General features: G+C 41.7%; 1 protein-coding gene across 1 annotated transcript in view; it reads right to left on the bottom strand.

Annotated features, from left to right (window-relative positions):
* Positions 1-215: 215 nt before the first annotated feature.
* map7d3 (MAP7 domain containing 3) overlaps positions 216-19,334 on the bottom strand; it is a 28,437-nt gene continuing 9,318 nt past the window's right edge. Inside the window, exons 4-20 of the mRNA XM_070837444.1 lie at positions 19,112-19,275; positions 18,702-18,813; positions 17,522-17,605; positions 16,654-16,761; positions 15,764-15,865; positions 15,215-15,313; positions 13,150-13,275; positions 10,902-11,041; positions 7,518-7,645; positions 7,177-7,397; positions 5,659-5,788; positions 4,962-5,247; positions 4,692-4,754; positions 4,536-4,611; positions 4,183-4,351; positions 3,321-3,613; positions 216-3,222 (exon numbers count right to left, since the gene is read on the bottom strand). Of these exons, the coding sequence (XP_070693545.1) occupies positions 3,215-3,222; positions 3,321-3,613; positions 4,183-4,351; positions 4,536-4,611; positions 4,692-4,754; positions 4,962-5,247; positions 5,659-5,788; positions 7,177-7,397; positions 7,518-7,645; positions 10,902-11,041; positions 13,150-13,275; positions 15,215-15,313; positions 15,764-15,865; positions 16,654-16,761; positions 17,522-17,605; positions 18,702-18,813; positions 19,112-19,275 (2,309 nt within the window). The 3' untranslated portion in view covers positions 216-3,214. The remainder of the gene's footprint in view (positions 3,223-3,320; positions 3,614-4,182; positions 4,352-4,535; positions 4,612-4,691; positions 4,755-4,961; positions 5,248-5,658; positions 5,789-7,176; positions 7,398-7,517; positions 7,646-10,901; positions 11,042-13,149; positions 13,276-15,214; positions 15,314-15,763; positions 15,866-16,653; positions 16,762-17,521; positions 17,606-18,701; positions 18,814-19,111; positions 19,276-19,334) is intronic.

Below are 19,334 nucleotides of genomic sequence, written 5' to 3'. Positions count from 1 at the left end.
TTGCTTCTGAATGTTTGGATGGATTATGAGAATTTTCAAAAATGTTTAGAGTGAATTTCAAACACAAATTATGTCTTTGAGATTGAGGCTGAAATATAATCTGCTCATGTATTCAAGACTTAACGAGTGAAGTCAAATGTAAAACACAAATAAAGGAGGAAGTGATCTGAAGTCTCATTTCTCTACAGCAAGAACATAGAAACATGGCAAAGGAGTATTTTTGCAAGACTTTATTGTTTTAACAGTTTGTATCATCTCAGTACACTTTAGATATATTTACAGTACAAATTTTATTCGCGGATAGGGCGTTGTTAAGTGTGTAAATCTTCCAGAGAAATATTCATATTCACAAAGTCGCCCTGGTTGGGTTGACTGATTGTCGAGGCCGAGGTAAGGACAAGCTTTCTTAGTTAACTGTGATACAATAAAAATACTAAATCTCAATCTAAGGCACCGTTCTATCCTATTGTTAGAGACAACATTGAGGACTAAGAGCGGTCAGCTCTGTACTCAAGCCCTCAAACATGCAGCAGGACCTGGAATAGATACAGTATCTGTTCAAGCAGCAGCTACAACAGCCCCCCAAAACAGGTGCTACTCATGAGTGGAGAGGGGAGTAGGAAAGGTTTGGGTGGAGGAAAGTTTTGGGTTCTGAATGAGATTTCTAAAACATCTGGAACAAGGAACAAACCACAGACAAGGGACTTTCTTTTCTTCAAGAATATCACACAAGTCTCCTTCGAGTCTGTACGGTATAAAGCTACTCTGCAGAAACCATTCTTACAACATTGCGAATAATTTGTGACAGTGCAAAGACTCTCATGTTTTCTAGATGAATAATGTATGAAAGCTAAAAGCACGCAGCTCTGAGACACTGTAAATAATGAAGGACGGTTTCTGGAGTCTGTTACATTCTTTGAGCTTATTAATCAAAGCTAAGATCCAAAAGGCCCTTGTCTTTATGTACAGAGAGATTTTAGTTAGCATAAGGATGTGAAAGCCAGCAGAGAACAAGGCAAAAATCAAGGTCCCCCAACCTCGTACTTGTACTATTCAAGCATTGGGAATATTTTAATACAACTCAAGAAAAATCCAGAAGAGACGGAAAACAAGTCTGACTCATGACATACTTTGTTTGGTGGACGTACCCTGCCTCGTACTACAAAGTAGAACACGTGACCTGAGCTGATATGCCTACCGTAAACTATCCAACGACACCACCACACCGTTTGACATAATATAAAACATAGTTTGATGACATTAAAAGCATCAGAAAGAGGCACAGTCATGACTCTTATCACGGGCCAGACATGTTGCTGAAGGCTTTAACAACTCTGCTTGTCACCAAAATGTCAATTTGTTACGTCTCTGTGAGGCAATATTCAGAAGTTGGGCTTTGGGATATGGGGTTGAAAGCTCTCAAACCAACGCACAAATACGCACACCATAGTTTGAGAAATATAAAGTGGGTCCCCACTTGGCCCCTTGTTTTGCAGAGCTCTTATGGAAAAGGGCTTTATGTAAATTTTGGGTTTCCAGGCTGCCCATATGTAACCTGAGTACCCTTTCACAGGGCACGAGTCAAACAGACACCTAACTTATAGCACAGTTACATGCACAGAAACTTCAATTATCCACATCCTGTCGCCACTCCATCCTCACCATGGCTTCTTTTGCCTAATACTGATTATATACACAATACAATAACACTTAAATATATGTCAAAATGTATTTTCATATATAAACAAACAGCCAAATTTTATAATATAAAAAATAGTTGAAATGCATTTTGGCAGGTGTAGCAGCTAGTGTGTTGGGGATTTCTGGGAAGAAGATTAGTGGGAAGTAAATGCAATTAATGAAAGAGCGGCACAGACAGAAGGGTGGATGGAAAAGTGTGCGTGGATGTGCTGGTAAAGCTCGAGTAAAAACCAGATAATTCAGAACCTGATTTTTAGTGTCTGTAAAGGTGAACCCTGCGCATCGCGACGCAACAGCCGAACATTCATGTTAAGTTCGGTAACAAAGGCATGCCGCCTTAAGAAGCTCAGAAGCAGCTATGAATTAAACTAATGGACACAGGTGAACTGTGTACTTAGTTAGTATGTTACAGTTCCGGTTATTCAACAGTTGTGTTGTACAGATGCAGTCGTTGTAGTTGTCACTTAACATGGAAATGAGATTTTCATGTAAATTACAATGATGTTGTTAGTAAACATAAATTCTATATACATATGTAAATAATAACAAAACCTTGACCGCACATATGAATTCATTACAGTGTTGTCATGAATCTCAACACTCATCTGCCTCAAATGTAACAGTGGTGCTCCTGAAGCCCTCTAGAGGCCAAAGAAGGAAGCACACGGTGAGAGAAACTGGGATACGAGTGTGTGAGCATTAAAATGGGGCTGAGAGGACAGAGCTCTGTGAAGTGAAGAATGAATACAGAATCTACTCCAGAGTCTAAGCACAAGACAGATGAATACTTGGCTGTGAGTGTGTGAGCTTCAGCACAAGCAATTTAGTATATTCACACTTGAAAATTAGAAGTTTGGAAAATAAGGCCATATTGCTGGATGCTGCAAAAAGCAGCCGGTCAAGTAAATTTTGATGAGTCACATGCAAAAACTGGGATGCTAAACCCATCTAATCCCCCACAGAACAAGATGTATCTTAACGTTCCTTCCTTTAACTGACTAATATCAATATTCAATTCTCACAGGGTGAGATGTGCATCATGTGTCCTGGAATATTCTCATATGAGAGAAAAAAAAGACTAAACATATGATAACAATAATTACAATAACAAAGAAGCCAAAATTAATAAATTACAACAATGCACCCCTGACGAAGACAAAACTCTTAAAAAACATCATCAAAATTGGACACAACATAGAAAAAAAAAACTGGAGAAGGACTAAACACAAGAGGAAGAGGAAAGAGACCTGAAGCGAGCACGTTGAAGGAATATATGGAATTTCCCTGAAGCATAACAATTTTTTTAACATATAATTTTAATATATTTGTTTCCTCATCATTTAGGGTGGAAATGTAGCACTTGGGGTGGTCTTTCCACTTCACCTTGCGCTCCTCCCTGTGGAAGAGGAGGAGAAAAAAAGAGGAGGAACTGGTAGACGACCAGGAAGGAGCTCAGCTGGACAGGAACTTTAAGAGTGCAACAGTAACAGGCTTCTCAGCGATGGCTGCAGCATCAAATCTCTACAGACACGGGGGGGAAAAAAGGGTTATTTCTTCAAGCAGTCTGTGTATAACAATTGACATTCCCAATAGATGGGTAAGTGTAAGTGACTCCTCACCTGAAAGGGCTTCTATGGGTTGATTAGAGGAATGCAGGGTGTTGACGGGGGTTCCCTTGTCCTCAAAGGCTACCCTGGTCCCATCTGAGCTCCCATCACAGTTAATCAAGACTTGGTTACAGTCCTCTGCCTCCATGAGGGGCCGAGTCTTGGAGTGGACGTTGAGGTCAATGAGTTCCTCAAAGCTCCACTGGTTGGATTTACCATTGAGACCTGAGACCAATCCCACCTTGGCAGAGTCTTGCTCAATCAGGAACTCTGAGCCCTCGACGAGACGGCCCTTAGGAACTGGGCTGGAGAAGGAAGGAAGGGGGGGGGGGGGATAGTGGAAAACACTTATGAATTTTTTATTTTTGTAAGTAAAAGATACATTTCCTCCAGCAAAAGCTCTGTCGCAAAGTGAGAGATGGAGAAGTGAGTCATGATGACAGAATGAGAATACAGGATCATTCTGAAGTTGTGTTACATTTCAGAACAAACACAAAACAAACAATGTGTCAGTCCATCTCTCAATACTTTCTGACTTCCCTGTCCAGTCTGTGGCACTCACCCCCCCAGCCCAGAAATACTAACGTCCCAGGGGACAAACGTGACAAAATTAAGTGACATGTTGTGTTAAAATGAGTGTTAACAGTGTGTTAAGATGCAGCTGCTGGTGTGCGGGATTTTATATACAAACCTGTAGCTTGTAGATTTTAATCAACACAAATCATGTGGGTGCCATATTTCTAATTCAAATTTCACCCCTTCTGTTCTGTATTTCAGAGAACACTATTTTGAGCACTCAACACAATTACAATATTGTCCACAGAAATCTGATGAGTTTCCGTGTGGGTTTCATCATCTTTTCTATAGTTATTACCTTACAGCTTGAGTCTCATCTGTGCTTATGCCATTGTTATTCTCCTTGTCGTCCACTTCCGGTTTTCCATTCACGCTGCCCAGCGGCTCCTGACGTTGTTCCATCAGCTCACCAGAAGAGAGGCCACACTCATATGTGTCAGCATCCATGGTGATGTCATCTGTCTCGTCTGTGATATCAACAGAGGAAACAGAACTGGATGAGTCGAGTCATGAGTCCTATTGAATTGAATCATGCAAATTCACACAAACAAGCCATTTATGTAAAGTATATGCAAACAAACACATAGAGGGGAAGACAAACTTTAACTTGCATTCTGATGCCCTGAACCTGCCACCAAAGTGAAAACTTACTCATGGTTTCAGAGTGAATCTGGTCCATTCCATCCTCTTCATCCTGAGTGCATTTGTCGTCATCGCCTGCCTCTCTCTATGCAGGAGACACGAACATGTTATCATCCTCTCAGTGCAGATGGTTGAGTAATATGAGCTGACTGCATGCGAGCTCACCTTCAAGTCACCTTGGTCACCTTGGTCCCCTTTTCTTGTCCTCTTCATTATCTCTTCAATTCTCTGAAAAAGAAAAATGAAGCATATTTTGGTAACTGGTTTCACTGCGATCTAAACGACGAGGTAACATTAAGAAATGACAGTTTATGGGTGATAAATAAACCAGATCATTTCAGAATTATTTTGGTTTTCTGTGATCGACTTTTGATGTAGAGCAAATGGTCAAAACAAAGCCTCAAATTCATTGCAAACACTTCTGTCTATCCATACCTTCTTCCTCTCCATTCGCTCTTGCTGGTTCTGCTGCATGATGCGGTCCCTCTCCTGACGGACTCTCTCTGCCTCCTCCAGGGCTTTGGCCTCGGCCTCCTCCCGTTCCTTCTGGAGCTCGGCCTGTTTCAAAGCTTCCTCTTCTGCCAGTTTCGCCCGAACTTCCTCAGCTACGCGAGCCTCTTCCTCTTCTTTAATTTTCCTCTCCTCTGCAAGCTTCTTCTCCTCCTCCACGCGCTTAAGTCGAGCTTCCTCCGCTAAACGTGCCTCTTCTTCCTTTCTCAGCCTGGGATGGTAAATGGACGACAGCACATGGCTTGAAAGTGTACAGACAAGTAAATACAATTTCTAAAAGTGGACATGAAGGAGGTCATTTTAAACTGTATATACTTTTAGCCTCGTAGCTTAAAAAAAATAGAAATTTATACTGACAATGCTCAGTGTGATTGCTAGTTTTTCTTTTACATGTATATACTGTTTGCATACTTTGAAAGCAAATGCTTCAAATGCTCATTAATAACAACTACAGTTCCCATGAACTATTTCATAGCAATTACAGAAGTGTTGATGATGGTACATTGCTGTTATCATTTCTGACATAACGCTGTCAAACCCACAAAGACAACAAAATGGTAAAAGATCATTTTTTTGGGAAATGGAAATAATAGAATCGCTTGAGCAACTCCAGTAATCTTACTTTTCCTCTTCCTCTTTCTGTATCTTGAGCTGCTCCTCTCTCTCCTTCTGTTCTCGCATCAGTCTGCGGTTCTCCGCCAGGATCTTGGCTGCCTCAGCAGCTGAGTTGGTGCCGGTTGGGGCTTTAGAGTCTGGGGTGGAAAGACAAATATGGAAGATAATGTTTAGCACTTTATGTCACCCATTTCTCAATGTAGCGCTGACCTGAGGCCAGAGCATCTGGCCTGTCATAGGATGCAGTGACTGGAGCATGAGCGCTGAACAGAGAAAGGCAGATTGAGTGAGGCTGCTAGCCTCGACAGAGAGAGACAGAAGCAGAATAGAAAAGAAAGCAGACTGATGCCAAGTTGTGTAACTTTCACATGATCATCTCTCTGCTCTTTGAAGGAGCTTTGATTCCAATTATTCTCAGTAGGAGTACTCATACAGTACATGGGATTGGACAATACAATACATATCATGAGATCAAATAAATTATAGATATATCATTTCATGAGATTATTTTATCTATAAAAAGCTTTGCAACTGATTTTCCAGAAAATGTATTAAATCACTATGTACTGTAAAATTTATATGCTAACAAATTACATAAATAATCATGGAGTACATACACTCCTCAACATAAATGCGCATAACTAAATGGTGCTACCTACAACTATCTTGTTTTTATGTCTTTCTAAAGCACGGTGGAAAACAGTCTTTGAACAGTTGCATGTAGCAATTTCATCTTGCAGTGTATGATTATGTCCAGGAGGTGGTAGCATCAACAACCCAAAATCTGTAACAGGATGTGACTCCAGCTGGAACTCAATAGGTCTCCTGCTCCACTGAGATTTATTGCAAACTGAGCTGCTGCCACGTCAGTTTACAGCACACACGCACAAACGCACAGACACACACACAGACAACTCTGTATATGGTCTGTCTATCAAAACAGATGATGATACTCTATTATCTTCAAATCACAATGACAACTCTTGAAAACTGTATTAAACCATGATCACAGAGTTTTTCTTCTGCTCGGACTCAGTGTGCTGCTGTAAGCACTGCTGATAACAGAGATAGAGATAGAGAGAGAGCAGGAGTTCAAAAGGGAACGAGGAGTGCCCCATTATTCTGTTTTCCTTGCAAGTGACTAAGTTTAACTAAAATAAAAAAAGATGATGCTGAAAGAAAAATAGTCTTATGTAAGAAGTATAAGCAGGTTTGGAACTGCATGGCTACAAACGAAAGATGAAAAAGATTTCAGCTCGTCTCAGTGGGTCACTTCGCTCGCTGTATTGACATCAGCACCAGTGCACATCCTGGTTGCTAGAACAACGATCAGTCTTGGCAAATATTGGCACCGTCTAATTAAAACCTGTCAGCTGACCATGATTGGTAAGTCTGCCTTTATATGTAGCTGTACTACATGTTTTGTGGTAATATAAAACACCTTCTATGGCGTCAGATACAATTGTCTGAAGGACAATGAAGTCCATAATTCATAGTGACAAAAATACCACTGACAATTGCTCACCATCTTTCTCTTTGTTCTTGCTGGAATCAGAGGACTGTGGACCTGTAGCCTGGACTGGACACAGATCTTTGGACTTGGAGTCCCTCTTTCGTAAAGTGGGCGGCCCTGTTGGAGTGAGAGCTTGTTTCTGGATAGGTGGAGGTTTGGCTGACGTAGGCTGGGGGGATGGGGGCCGTTGTTTCATACCACCAGGTGAGGGTGGGCGTGTCTTGGAAGTTTGCCTAGTGGAAGAAAGTGTTTAAAGGTTTTAAGATGAAATCCAAAAGAAAGGCTGCATCCAAACTCTCAAAAACCTTGGAGTAAAATAAAACTAAATCATCAAATAAGACTTGTGGTATTACTTGGCTGCTGCTGGGGAGGGGGTCCGCTTTGGAGCTGGAATGGGGGCTGGAGATGGTGAACGGTTGCGTCCCAGGGTAGTAGATGGGGAGGCGGGACGTTGCCCTCCAGGCGTTAACTGCTTATCCTTCTGTAGTTCCACAAAGACGAGACAGAAGGGAAAGAAGAGACTCATGACTATCACTGGATCACGTGAGGAGCTCACAAGAAATCATTACATACAACATTACCTACTGCAAAACGTCAATGTTAATTTAAACATCATTATGTCGTAAATAAAACAAAACAGTTGTAAATCATTTAACTGAGCTGTATTGACATTAAAAAAGGATCAGTTCACAATCATAGTAATTACTTACTACAACATGTTGGTCTATGTCCACATTTGAGCTTAAATTGAACTCCTTAAATTGAAGCAGGGACAATTTGTAACCCCTCATCACAGCTTATTGTGGCCTTAATGCGAAAATAGACTGTCAGTATTATTAGTAAGTAAGACAGTAAAATTAAAAACTTTGTGTACAGGGAATACTGCATATGTCTTTTTCAAATGTATCCTGTTAATCATCTTGTGCTTCCTTATGCAACTGTAGGACCGCAAAAGCATCCAGCTCTCTAGGCTGGAAGCCATTGGTCTATGCTACTGAATTATTTTTGAATGGATGCCTAATGTAATGGAGTAACTGGAACTGAAATCAAAATTGACCGTTTAATTTAGTCTGCCTCTGTCTCTTTCGGTTTTACTGGCATTTAAAACAGCTGCACAGTGCAGGTTTGAGCCATGGGTCAGGTTTTAATTCATCTATTTTTAATGCCCATGTGTTATAATTAGCACTGTAAACATGATGACACAGGGCACAGTAAGGTCAACCATGTGACACTCAGACAGACACAAATATACCCTACTGTCCCACCCACAGCCTTTAATACTGAAGGCCATATACACTACTCACAAAAAGTTAGGGATATTCGGCTTTCGGGTGAAATTTCAGGATGAACCTAAAATGCATTCTAACCTTTCCAGGTGAACTTAATGTGACCTTCTCTAAACCTTTGAATGCACATGTCCAACTGTTCAGTGTTTCAGTACTTTTTGCACAAGTTGCTGTTCTCTAACAAGGTGATTAACAGCAAAATTCACAACAGGTTTGATCCATGAATCGACCAATACATTTCCTGCTTCAGTTAGAAGCATGATGACTGCTTCAGTCATCATGCTGTTCACATTCTGACATCACGAGACCAAGACGACACCTAACAATTGATCAGCAGCACCTCGCCATTGCGAGGCTTCAAACAGGAAGTCCTCAGATGGAAGTTTTCACTGAGCTTAGAGGGTCACAGAGTGTCATCAGGAGGTTGTAACAGAGATACAGAGTGACTGGAAGAGTCACAGAAAGGAGAGGAGTGGACGTCCTTTGGCCACATCCCAATTTATTGAGACACTGAAAATTTTTTGTTGTGGTCTACCCACCACTGTTGTTAGATTTTCTTTCAATAAATTGTTTAAAATGAAGAAATTACCATTGCATGCTTCTACTTAAATGCCCTACTTTCATGATATAATATCACTGTCGCATTAACTTTTTCCATTTTCCATAAATTTCACCCTAACTTTTTGTGAGTAGTGTAAGTAAAATTAAAAACAATGCATTTTTATGTATCAATATAAGAAACAGCACTGCTCTTATACTATATGGTATTTTCTTTGGTCACAGAGTTTGACAATGATTTTCTGTAAACAGGTGATTGACTGGTGGCCAGTATCATAACCATAACACAGCAGGAACAGCTTTACTTTACAATGACAAACCTAAACCCCTCACAATATCTTTTCATAAGAAAAGGACAAATACAAGGCATAACTAATGTTGTTTTCTAATATAGCTTTTCATGATTTGTTGAAAGAAATATCCCCACAGTAGGCAGCCAGCTTTATTGTCTGACTTGAAAGACTCAATCTAAGTGAGGTGTGATGTAATGCCTGAATGATAGGCTGTGAATTTCAATTATCTCCACACTAATCTGTGCTTGTGGTGGAGAGGATACAATGAAATGGTGAGTAAAGTCAAAGGCTTTTGACATTAAACCCTAGGGTCAGGGTGGGGTCTGCTTTGCATGCTTCTTCTCTGCTTTTTCCTGATCTGTGCATAATCAGGCTACTGTGGCTCCCTTTGTCTCATGCTACCACAATGAGGCTCTTCACAGCCACACAAGGGAGGGGGGGGGGCATGCAGGTTATGAGATAGAGCCAGGCACTGCGGGCTGTCAAGTGGGAAGATCTGAGACATCACTTATGAGTAGAAGTGCGGAGGATAACATTTGGCAGTGTACGAACAGGTTCATATTAAGAGTGACAAGCAAAGCACAGCTGGAGACATTTCCCTATGGTTAGCATCCTGCAGAAGTACTTTGTCAGGCAAATGAAGCTGGATATGTGCATATAAATCAAAGCCCTCTGTGCTATCCACTCATTTCTCGAAGCAATGCCGAATCAAGGTTAGAAAGCATGTACTCGTTCTCACTTAAGACAACTGTACGCCTTCACCTTCAAACTGATTTCCAGGCAGCTTCTCTTCCAGTGCTACCAATAATTAAATCATGTATTAACTACTAAAATGGTTTTATAGTCTATCCATATTTCAAACCAAATTCAATTACTTTCCCACGACAATAAAAGCGTAATATTGCTAGTAATTAAAAGGCAAAACATGGTTGTAAAAACCCAAACCTATGCTGTACACCAGCAATTACCTTGCACTGTATAATGTTCTCTCATTTGCATTCATATTTCTTCCAACAGTTTCAAAAACCTTTGTAATAATGTACAGTATATAACTTGTTTCTACAACCAGAATGTCATACTGTCTCTTAACATAAGAGTTCTCACAGTCCTACACATGCACTAACTTAAATGCACCTATTATCAGCATGTAATTTGAATATGGATAAGAGTAAAGATAGTATCAAGTCCAGCCTCGTGGTTACTCCATCAGTAAATGCAACCTGACTGACTGATACAGGGCTATAAAATAATGCAAAATTATCCTTCTGACCACATAGTTGTACCATAAATTAATTAGCTAGACTCTCAAATTGAGATATTGTTGACAGTCTAAAAAGTGTGTTACTACAGAATTCCATACAGCACTTTTTTTTGTGCAAAGTATGAGTGACTAGATCCACAAAATTAATTATCATCAATAGTTAGCAACAGCTATCCCTTTCAATACTACACAAACAAACAGACTTCCCCTGAGAAACGACATCAGTGTGTCAGCGAGCTCCGCTAACTACACCGCTGATTTACACAAATGTAAGTCAAGTATCTTTACTCTTTTTAGGCCTGTAGTGTTAGTAACAGGGATGTCAAGAGGCATTCTCACCAGTGAGGGGCCGAGGGCTGCGTCGGCTGACACAGAGGTGGTCATGCCGCTCTTCTGTCGGTCAATGCTGCGGCTGCGCACGGGTCCACGTGGTGGGTGCAGAGGACTGGCAGAGGCTGAGCGAGGACACAGGTGACACTCTGGTAAAGGACACAGTCATCGCAGGGCCAGGGAAGCACAACCAATGGGGAGGTGTGATAAGCGGCCGAGTTTGGGCAGCAAAGCAGCAAAAAGCAAAAGGAGAGAAGAATAAAGAGAGTGGAAGGAAAGGGAGAGGGAAAGTAAGGGAGAAGAAGAGGGAGGATGGGAGGGCAGATGATGGTTGAAAGAAATGCAGGAGTGATTGTGTAAGGGGACAAGAGCACAAAAAAATAAATTGCGATTTGTTAGATATAGCACTTCAGGCAGGCAACAGCTTGATTTCTGAAGGTTTGATTGGACTGGAGATTACTGAAGACACAAGAAGCAGAGAGAGCAGCAATCTCAATCAAAAACCCCAGACACTCCAGACTCAGTTGCAAACACCTCTTGACACAACATGAACAAACCTGAACACCAAGCACCACAGCACAGCACATATTACACACTAAACCTACCACCAACTCAGTACAACAAACACTGACACTGCACACACATTTCACACAGATATATTAGTACAGTAATGCACACTGAATGTTGATAGTATTGTTTGTTGTGTTCATTTAAAAAATGAGGGTAATTTGCAGTGTTCCTATTATTATACTGTAACTCTCTAAACAGCAGATCAGACATTAAATGCAACATCAGCCGTGTTTTCAGGACAAATCCGTCTCTAGAAACAAGGCATTGCTTGTGCCAAAGTATTCAACACCCAAAAAATCTCAACTGTTTGTAAAAACGACCAACTGACACAAAATGTTGATGTGGAGCTACTAAATAAATATAACCTGAAATTGTAATGGATGAAAAGCACTAACCTTAGCACTAAGTTTAAGTGCAGCCTGTAGTTAGTAAGCAGAATAAATACTGTTGTTGACTTGCTATGGGCTTGCTCTGTTCGTTTGGGGGATTAGTCATGATAATCCCGAGACCTGAAGAATTCTCCCTGCCACAGCCTGTGTTTTCTAATTCATTCTGACTGAATACTGAGCAGCTCTGGTGACTATGAAATTTACCCTGCCATGAGCTACCGCTGCTGCTGCTAATACGGATGTGTCATGTGTCTACTGCTGCTATACTTAGCAGAAGATCTATAGCCGCTAATGGGTTTGTAATGGCCGGTCAATAAACACCACAACCTAAAACCAACACAGAGCATACAGTTGCAGCTCTGGAATGACTCAGTGCTTTACTGTGTGCTTCTTTCATTCTACCAACAGTCAACAAGGAAAATGCAGTATATCAGTGTATCAGGAGATTCATTATGGATGCTTATGCTCAGTCTAGGACTATGCTCAATCAACGCCTTATGTACTGTAGACCACTCCCATCATAGCAAGGCACACTTTAAATGTAAGGTATGCCTGTCATCCTGTGAGACATGAAACCCCATCTAGATGACTTTAGGGCATATTTCCTGCATAATGCCAAAAAAATCTAGCCCCAGAATGGAAAATACTGAATTTGATTAGTGTGATTTCAAGCCCATATATTCTGTCAGTAATTACTACTTCTGCACCATGTACTGGTAGTCCCCAGCACTCTGGTCAGACTACCAGAACACATGCAATAGCACAACAGTCTGATTCTGACGTAACAAGAACCAACAGGTAAGCAGCTTAGAGCAAATCTGTCCACATGGACCCTGAGGCTTCTCAGATGCAGAGAAATGCTCCCAGCCAAGTTGGCCCTGCTCAGCTCAGCTCAGCACACAACAGTCAATTGTGTCAGATCTGAGGACGCGTGTGAGCTGGACCCTTGTGTCAATATTTACTGCCCAACTATGCTCTCTCACATGAATGTACTTTGCTACAAATAATTATTCTGCATACGTAACATAACAGCTGATTGTTACAATGGTGGCTTTTGAAGAGAGGAGGCTGCGCAGAGACTCTTCTTTAATTCCACCACCACAAAAAAGGCCACCTTTTACTTTGAAAGGATTGTTTCAAAAACAGTCTGCAGAAGTGCACTGGGATGAACTCAACTGAAATGATACTGGGAGTGACTGGGCAGACTTTCTACTGATAAAATGAGGACTAGTAGGGAGGTCCATGGACTGTGTCTAGCCATCCTTCCTCTCTGTCAGGGTCTCCTAAGCGGAGGTTACCTGGAGCATCTGTTCCTTCCACTGACAGGGCGGCGGCGCTCTTGCTCCTAGCTAGAGAGGCCTGGGTGGGGGTGAGCAGGCGACTAAGGACCCCTCCGTCCACAGTGCTGGCCAGTTGCCTGCGAGCTACACGGCCGAAAAATCACCCGAAAAATAGAGGAGAACACAAAGGCCAAGAAGGAAAGAATGGGGGATGAAGGCAAAACAAAAGAGGGGGTAAAGGGAGGGGTGGGTTCAATGAAGTTTAGAAAGGTCACCATGTGATTTAACCAACAGCAGAGAATCAACATAAACAACCAAAGGTCATGTCCCAAAAATCTTCCATGGGCTACTTATCAACTGTCTTTATCCTATTAAATTTTAGTGATATTCAATAAAACAAGGGTAGTCAGAAAAAGACAGCAAGAAAAGGATGCTATGGAAGAATGATGAGACACGGCAAAGACTGATTGTCTGGTAGCTGGAGTTTAGTTAAAACAGTGAGTTAGACAATGAGGTCAAATCAATGGTTCCTTGGGGAGAGGGAGGTGTGCTGATGGGCAAAAACAAACCATTAGTGAACTTCAAAGACAGCAGAGGAATATTACTGGGTACGAAGATGAGAAGTGAAAGAAACTAAAGACTAAAAGTGATAGGGCAAGTGACTGTGACCAGGCAAGAGATCTTTAGCTTCTGCTGTGCAAACTGTTCTATGGTTAAGACAAAGAAGGTGCCAAATTTAAGTAAAATAAGCAGGAAGACTACAACAGTAAGTACTAAAAGTCAGACACTATGATGGACCTTGATTTCACAGCAGAAACAAAGAGCTCTTGCTTCCATGAAATGGAAGAATTAACAACTCCCCATTTATGCCGTTGTTGCTACCTAAGTCACAAAGTAGAAAAATCACACCAGAAGAAGAGTTTAAGTGTTGACAGGCTGATTTTGCCACAGGTCCCTAAATGCTAGCTCTTCAACTGGAGAATGCAGAGTCACACTTCCCTTTGGAGCCCCTTACTGAGAAGACATCTGCTGCAGACAGTTTTCTTATTTGTCAGCTGTTGAGCGCTAGACCCTGGAGCATGGCAGCATGGCTCGCTGCTCAGCACCCAGGTATAAAAAATGTGGGTTATTAGTCCAAGATGAGGTAAGAGTTATGAAACAAATGGCGCGTGTTTGCTTTAGGGTTAAATAACAGTTCAGTTCTTTTTGCAGATTAGAGGTGCTAAGTCAGTATGGATGATGGTAGCTGTGTTAAATAATTGCCTATGGCTAACTACATTAAACAAACATACAGTACAGGAACATTTGTACAACACAATATCTGCACAAGGACACTAGCATGGCTGTAGAACAAACAAAAGCATTGGTGGTTAATGGCAATACACAAACAGCAGTCAGTTGCTGTGGTCATATCTGTGCTCTGAGGGTGCTATGAAGGGATGGCACTGACACACACCACACTGCAGAATGAGCCCACTTGGACTTAAATCCACCTATGACGTCATCGGGGAGGGAGAAAACAATCAACACTTTGTGACACCAAAACAAAACACTGTTAGTGCAGACATGGCACACAGCAAATCCATTCCTGGGTTAACACTTAAAAGAAAATGCTTTGAAAAGTTAAAACAAGATAAGCTGTCAGTGAGACACATGGCACAGCACAGGATCTAGTAGGTTCAGACAGCAGAAAGGTTAAGATATAAATGAAATGGGCAGTGTTCCGAGTTAATCACAAACAACAGTGTAGAGAAGCTTAGCAGCTGCCTGTGGGTGATTCAGCAGTAAGTGAGCAATGCTTCATTAAAAGAGGAAGCGAACAGAAGTATGGAATACATAGAAAGAGGACTTGGCCACTTTAAAGAGCCACATAGCTGATGGCGTTGAATTGAGCCATATGACAATGCTATCCCCAAAACCTCTTCGTAGCAGTCAGTGTTGATGAGGTTTTAAAGACCGAGCAAATTCAGAATGAGCAAGCAGTTAACATCATAGCACCATGCTTGTTATTCCAAAAGGCTAAAGCCTGAGTGATGCAGATAGGCGCATGAAAAAATGATTGTTGATTGTTCATGCTAGCCACCTTGATCATCCGTTGTACCCTTATCAGGCTTGGCAGGGGTCTGTGCTCTGCCCACACTTACTCGTGTGAGGGAGGAACTTCTCTTCTTCATGGAACGGCCTACGGACATGAAAGTGGAGTTATAGCCAAGTAGGCACTGGGAAGGAGTCAACAAGGAATCCCCAGAGACAGTTTGCAAGTCATGTGCGCTTCATTTGGTTTTATGTGATTATGTCACATCAGCAGGCAGCAGCTGATGTCCAAGTTTCATATATGACCCATAGGTACACAGAGGGGAGGTGTAACTGCCCCATCTGACCTGGAATCTGGTATACTTCCTGATGCCCCCATCCATATTCAGTCTACCTACTGTAGTATTAATAGCTGTGAGTGTTTGAACCCTTTATCATGTGCAAAGTCAGCTTGCTATGTGGTTGTCATAGCTGTGACAGGGCTTCACTTATAATGGAACTAATTGAATATTTTCTCTATAACCTGTAGTTGTTTGTTATTCATATTCGTATCGTTATTATGAAAGCATAGTGTGGGATGGAGAGGGATCTTTTGCACCTGTCTGTTCCACCTGAAGCTTTTTGCCGTCTTCCTTAATGGCCTGAGAAGCATTGCCATTGCTAGGCAACCGGTTACAAGACGAACTCCTCTGCTTAACACCTGAGAGACAATGATGAAACACCCAATGGTGAATTTACACAGTGCTCTCTTGCGGATGGTACAATGTCTCTCAGACTTTTGAGAATATATTTATAGGCCTGGGAAAGGAAAAGTATAAAACTATTAAACAAGATGGGTATAAAGAAATCAGCAGTGTCAGAAAGAAGAAACGGCACTGGCGGCCCATAGAAGCTGTGGAGAAATATGAAATAAACTGATTGTGTTGATTATCTTTCTGCAGAAATCAAATACACCTTGTGTGAATCAAAAATATGCTGAGGAATATTGTGACAGTTGTAGTTCTATACCACTACAAGTACTATTATTTATCAATGATTCACAATTTGTGCTTGGGACCCCTTCTGATTCTGAAAATTTGATTCAGGAAGTGCATAGTTAATAGATACAGCAGAACTGGGAGGCCATGCTAATTTATCATTAGCTGGAACCAGAGACAGAGAGCTAAAACATTTTTTACCAGTCTGTTTGTGCTCCAGTGAGCCTGTGAGTAAAATCCTGGATATGGAGAGCATAGGGGTCAGAGATCACTCTTAAGAGTTGGCAGAGAAAGTGGGTTTGCTGCAGATCCACAATTTGTCACCTGATAGCTCTCAGTACATTAGTCATCACAAATAAACATTTAACTGGCTTATATTAGACTGTCTGGATCATGCTACCTTGGTTAAGACGCAGCACATACATGCAGGGAGGGTAGGAGGAAGGGAGGGAGGGGGAGAGGGAGCACATGAGGATTGGGAGGAAGGAGGGAGGGAAGAGAGGAGACTTACTTTTGTCAGGGGATTTGATGAGGGTAGCAGAGGAGGAGGATAGGCGTTTGCTGATTCCAGCCTCGGACGGCTGTTTCAGGTTCATGGTGGATGTGGAGCGCTTGTCCACTAAGAGGGAGGAGGAAAGACAGACAAGGGAGGCGGGGTTTACAACGGAGGTTGGTCTAATGGAGGAGGGCATTTGGGTGCACACAAGGGAGTATGAGGTTCTGCAAGATCCTAGTATGTAATATGCAAGGGGTGATTAGCTGCATCATTAAAATACCTAAAATATAAATATATCAAAGCTATATCCACTGATATATTATCCTCATTAACTTATTGATCTAATGTGCTACTAATGCAGTGCACGAAACATGATATACAGAATGAATTTAGTGGTAAATATCATGTTTAACATGACAATGTGCATTTTTAACAAACCATAACAAAGTTGTTGTGGTTTTTTTAGCCAGGCATAGTGGTTAGTAAACAACGGATGCTTAAGTTTGACCACTCCAAAGAGGACAGCATCAACAACATTATTTGATCCATGCCATAGAACCCAGAGATGAATTTAGTCCCGTTTCTTTCTGTCGGGCTTCCACGTGAAGTCGCCCATGTGACCTAGAAATGCTCCACAGTGAGGGAGGGTGTGAAAAACCTAAAAGTATACCTCCAGCTATTCACCCAGCACAAGGCACAGTCAGAACACAGGCCCCATACAAGAAGCTGTTAGTGAAAAACTGCCAGTCCAGGTGGGGCTTGGTGGAGTGGAGGGTAGCGGGAATTTGTGTTAGGGATAGTGATAGTAACAAGCTATCTGTAGTGCCAGTGCCAGTCCATGCTGTGTTGCTACATTGGTGAGCAAATTATCAACAAACAAAACCTTGTCGACTCCTTGGTGGCTTTTCTGGTGAGGCAGGGGAGACAACTATTGTTACTGGAGAAGAGGCGCTGGCATCAGAGTCTCCTGTGGGAAAAGACAGCTCTCAGAGAGGAGCGATAGTTAAAGGGTTCTGAGGCGCATCCCTCATACAAGGAAAGAGAGAGGAGGTGAAACGTCGCCAGTACCCATCAACCTTTGCTTGACACCTTGTGTCTAGCATGAAATATGGTGGCCTGAGTATTTACAATTTTGGCAACTTATTAACACAGTCATCACTTGGTACCCAGACAAATACGTAATGTAAATGAACCATGTTTTTAGAAGCTGCAAACATTCGGTAGAACATTGGAGTTTATTGTCTGATTGTCAAACAGTGGGAGTGATTGTACTGAGGAGTCAAGTGATATCTCATGCATGCAGAGAGTGAGAGCGTGACAGACTACAGTTACGATTGTCAAATAAACTCAATTCTTCAGATCTCAGTAAATAAACTGGATTTTATAGGTTTGCTTTCCTGCATAACAAAACCGAGCTTGCAGCTGACAGCTACTAATATCCAACAGTACTGTTAGCCATATCTGATCACATTTGGAGCTTTAACTTACATTGTTGAAAGCTCTCTGTTTTAACAGTCTTAAAGGAAGCCTCTTAATTGCTTGGAGGCTCAGATTTTGAGCTATTAATATGACGTGCTTTAAAAAAAAAAACATCTAGCTAGGTAGCTAGACAATGACTTAAAGTGATGCGAATCAGCTGCACAAACATGAATATGGCATAAGCTACTCTATTACATAGCTCCCAAGCAGTAAATATACACAGTCAAGATATTTCTCTAAATAGCCACGTTCGACTTAGGGGTATGCACATCGTAACCAGCCTGAGAGTACTTTTACCAATATGGCCAACTCACAGAATTAATTACCTATAACTCATCACCTCTCATTTGGCATTATCATCAGTGGCTGGCAAAAATTAGTTATTGTGCACATTTGGATCTAGATTTGACCCCACCTGTGGTGAAATATGATCACATTGATAACTCGACCACTTTCACATCTTGTTTTGAAGAAATGATGAGCCTTTAGTACATTCTTAATTCACCATGCAAGTGGTTGGTGAATGTCAAATGAAAAGAAAAGGAGAAAGGAAAGTGCGATCTTAAGAAAGGTAGGGCCTCTACCTGTTCGTCCATCTGAGTCTGCAGACTGCCCTCCCCAGGACCATCTTTTTTGCCTCTGCTCAACTCGCTGAGTACGTTCTAATGTCCGCCGCATCACTGCCTCGTAGTGCTCCTGCAGCATAACAGAAGCAGCAGAAGAGAAAAATGAAAGTTGTTTAAAATACAGCAACATTAGTCCCTAAACCAGAAGGACAGGACAAGACCTGACAAGGTTATAATTATGCTACAATGTATGGATGGATGGATGACTGTGCAGTTATCCCCTTAATATCGTCCCTGTTAAATAATCTCTGCCTCTTTAAAAAAAAAATGCATATTAAGGAAACACTGCAACATAAACCTGTGTCTGTATTTAAATGTAATTCTTTTGGTCTCTGAGGCTCTCACGACTCCACCAGTGCTGCAGTCACCTTTTCCTCTTCCTGTTTCAGCTTTCTTTTCTCCTCCACAGCCAATCGTTTCTGCTCCTCCTTTTTTTTTTGTTCATCAACCTTTTTCTGGCGCTCCTCCATCTGACGCTCCACTTGCATCTTGGCCTTGCGCTCCCGCTCCATGATCTGAGAGTCTCGCAAAGCTGACCGCACATCAAGTGTGTGAATGCACAGACAGTTGGTACATGCAGGGGAAGAAAAA

Source organism: Pempheris klunzingeri, chromosome 9, assembly GCF_042242105.1.
Source record: "Pempheris klunzingeri isolate RE-2024b chromosome 9, fPemKlu1.hap1, whole genome shotgun sequence".
Lineage (NCBI taxonomy): Eukaryota > Metazoa > Chordata > Actinopteri > Acropomatiformes > Pempheridae > Pempheris > Pempheris klunzingeri.
Note: the sequence above shows the minus strand (reverse complement) of the source record. Positions and strands in the feature narration are given on the sequence as shown.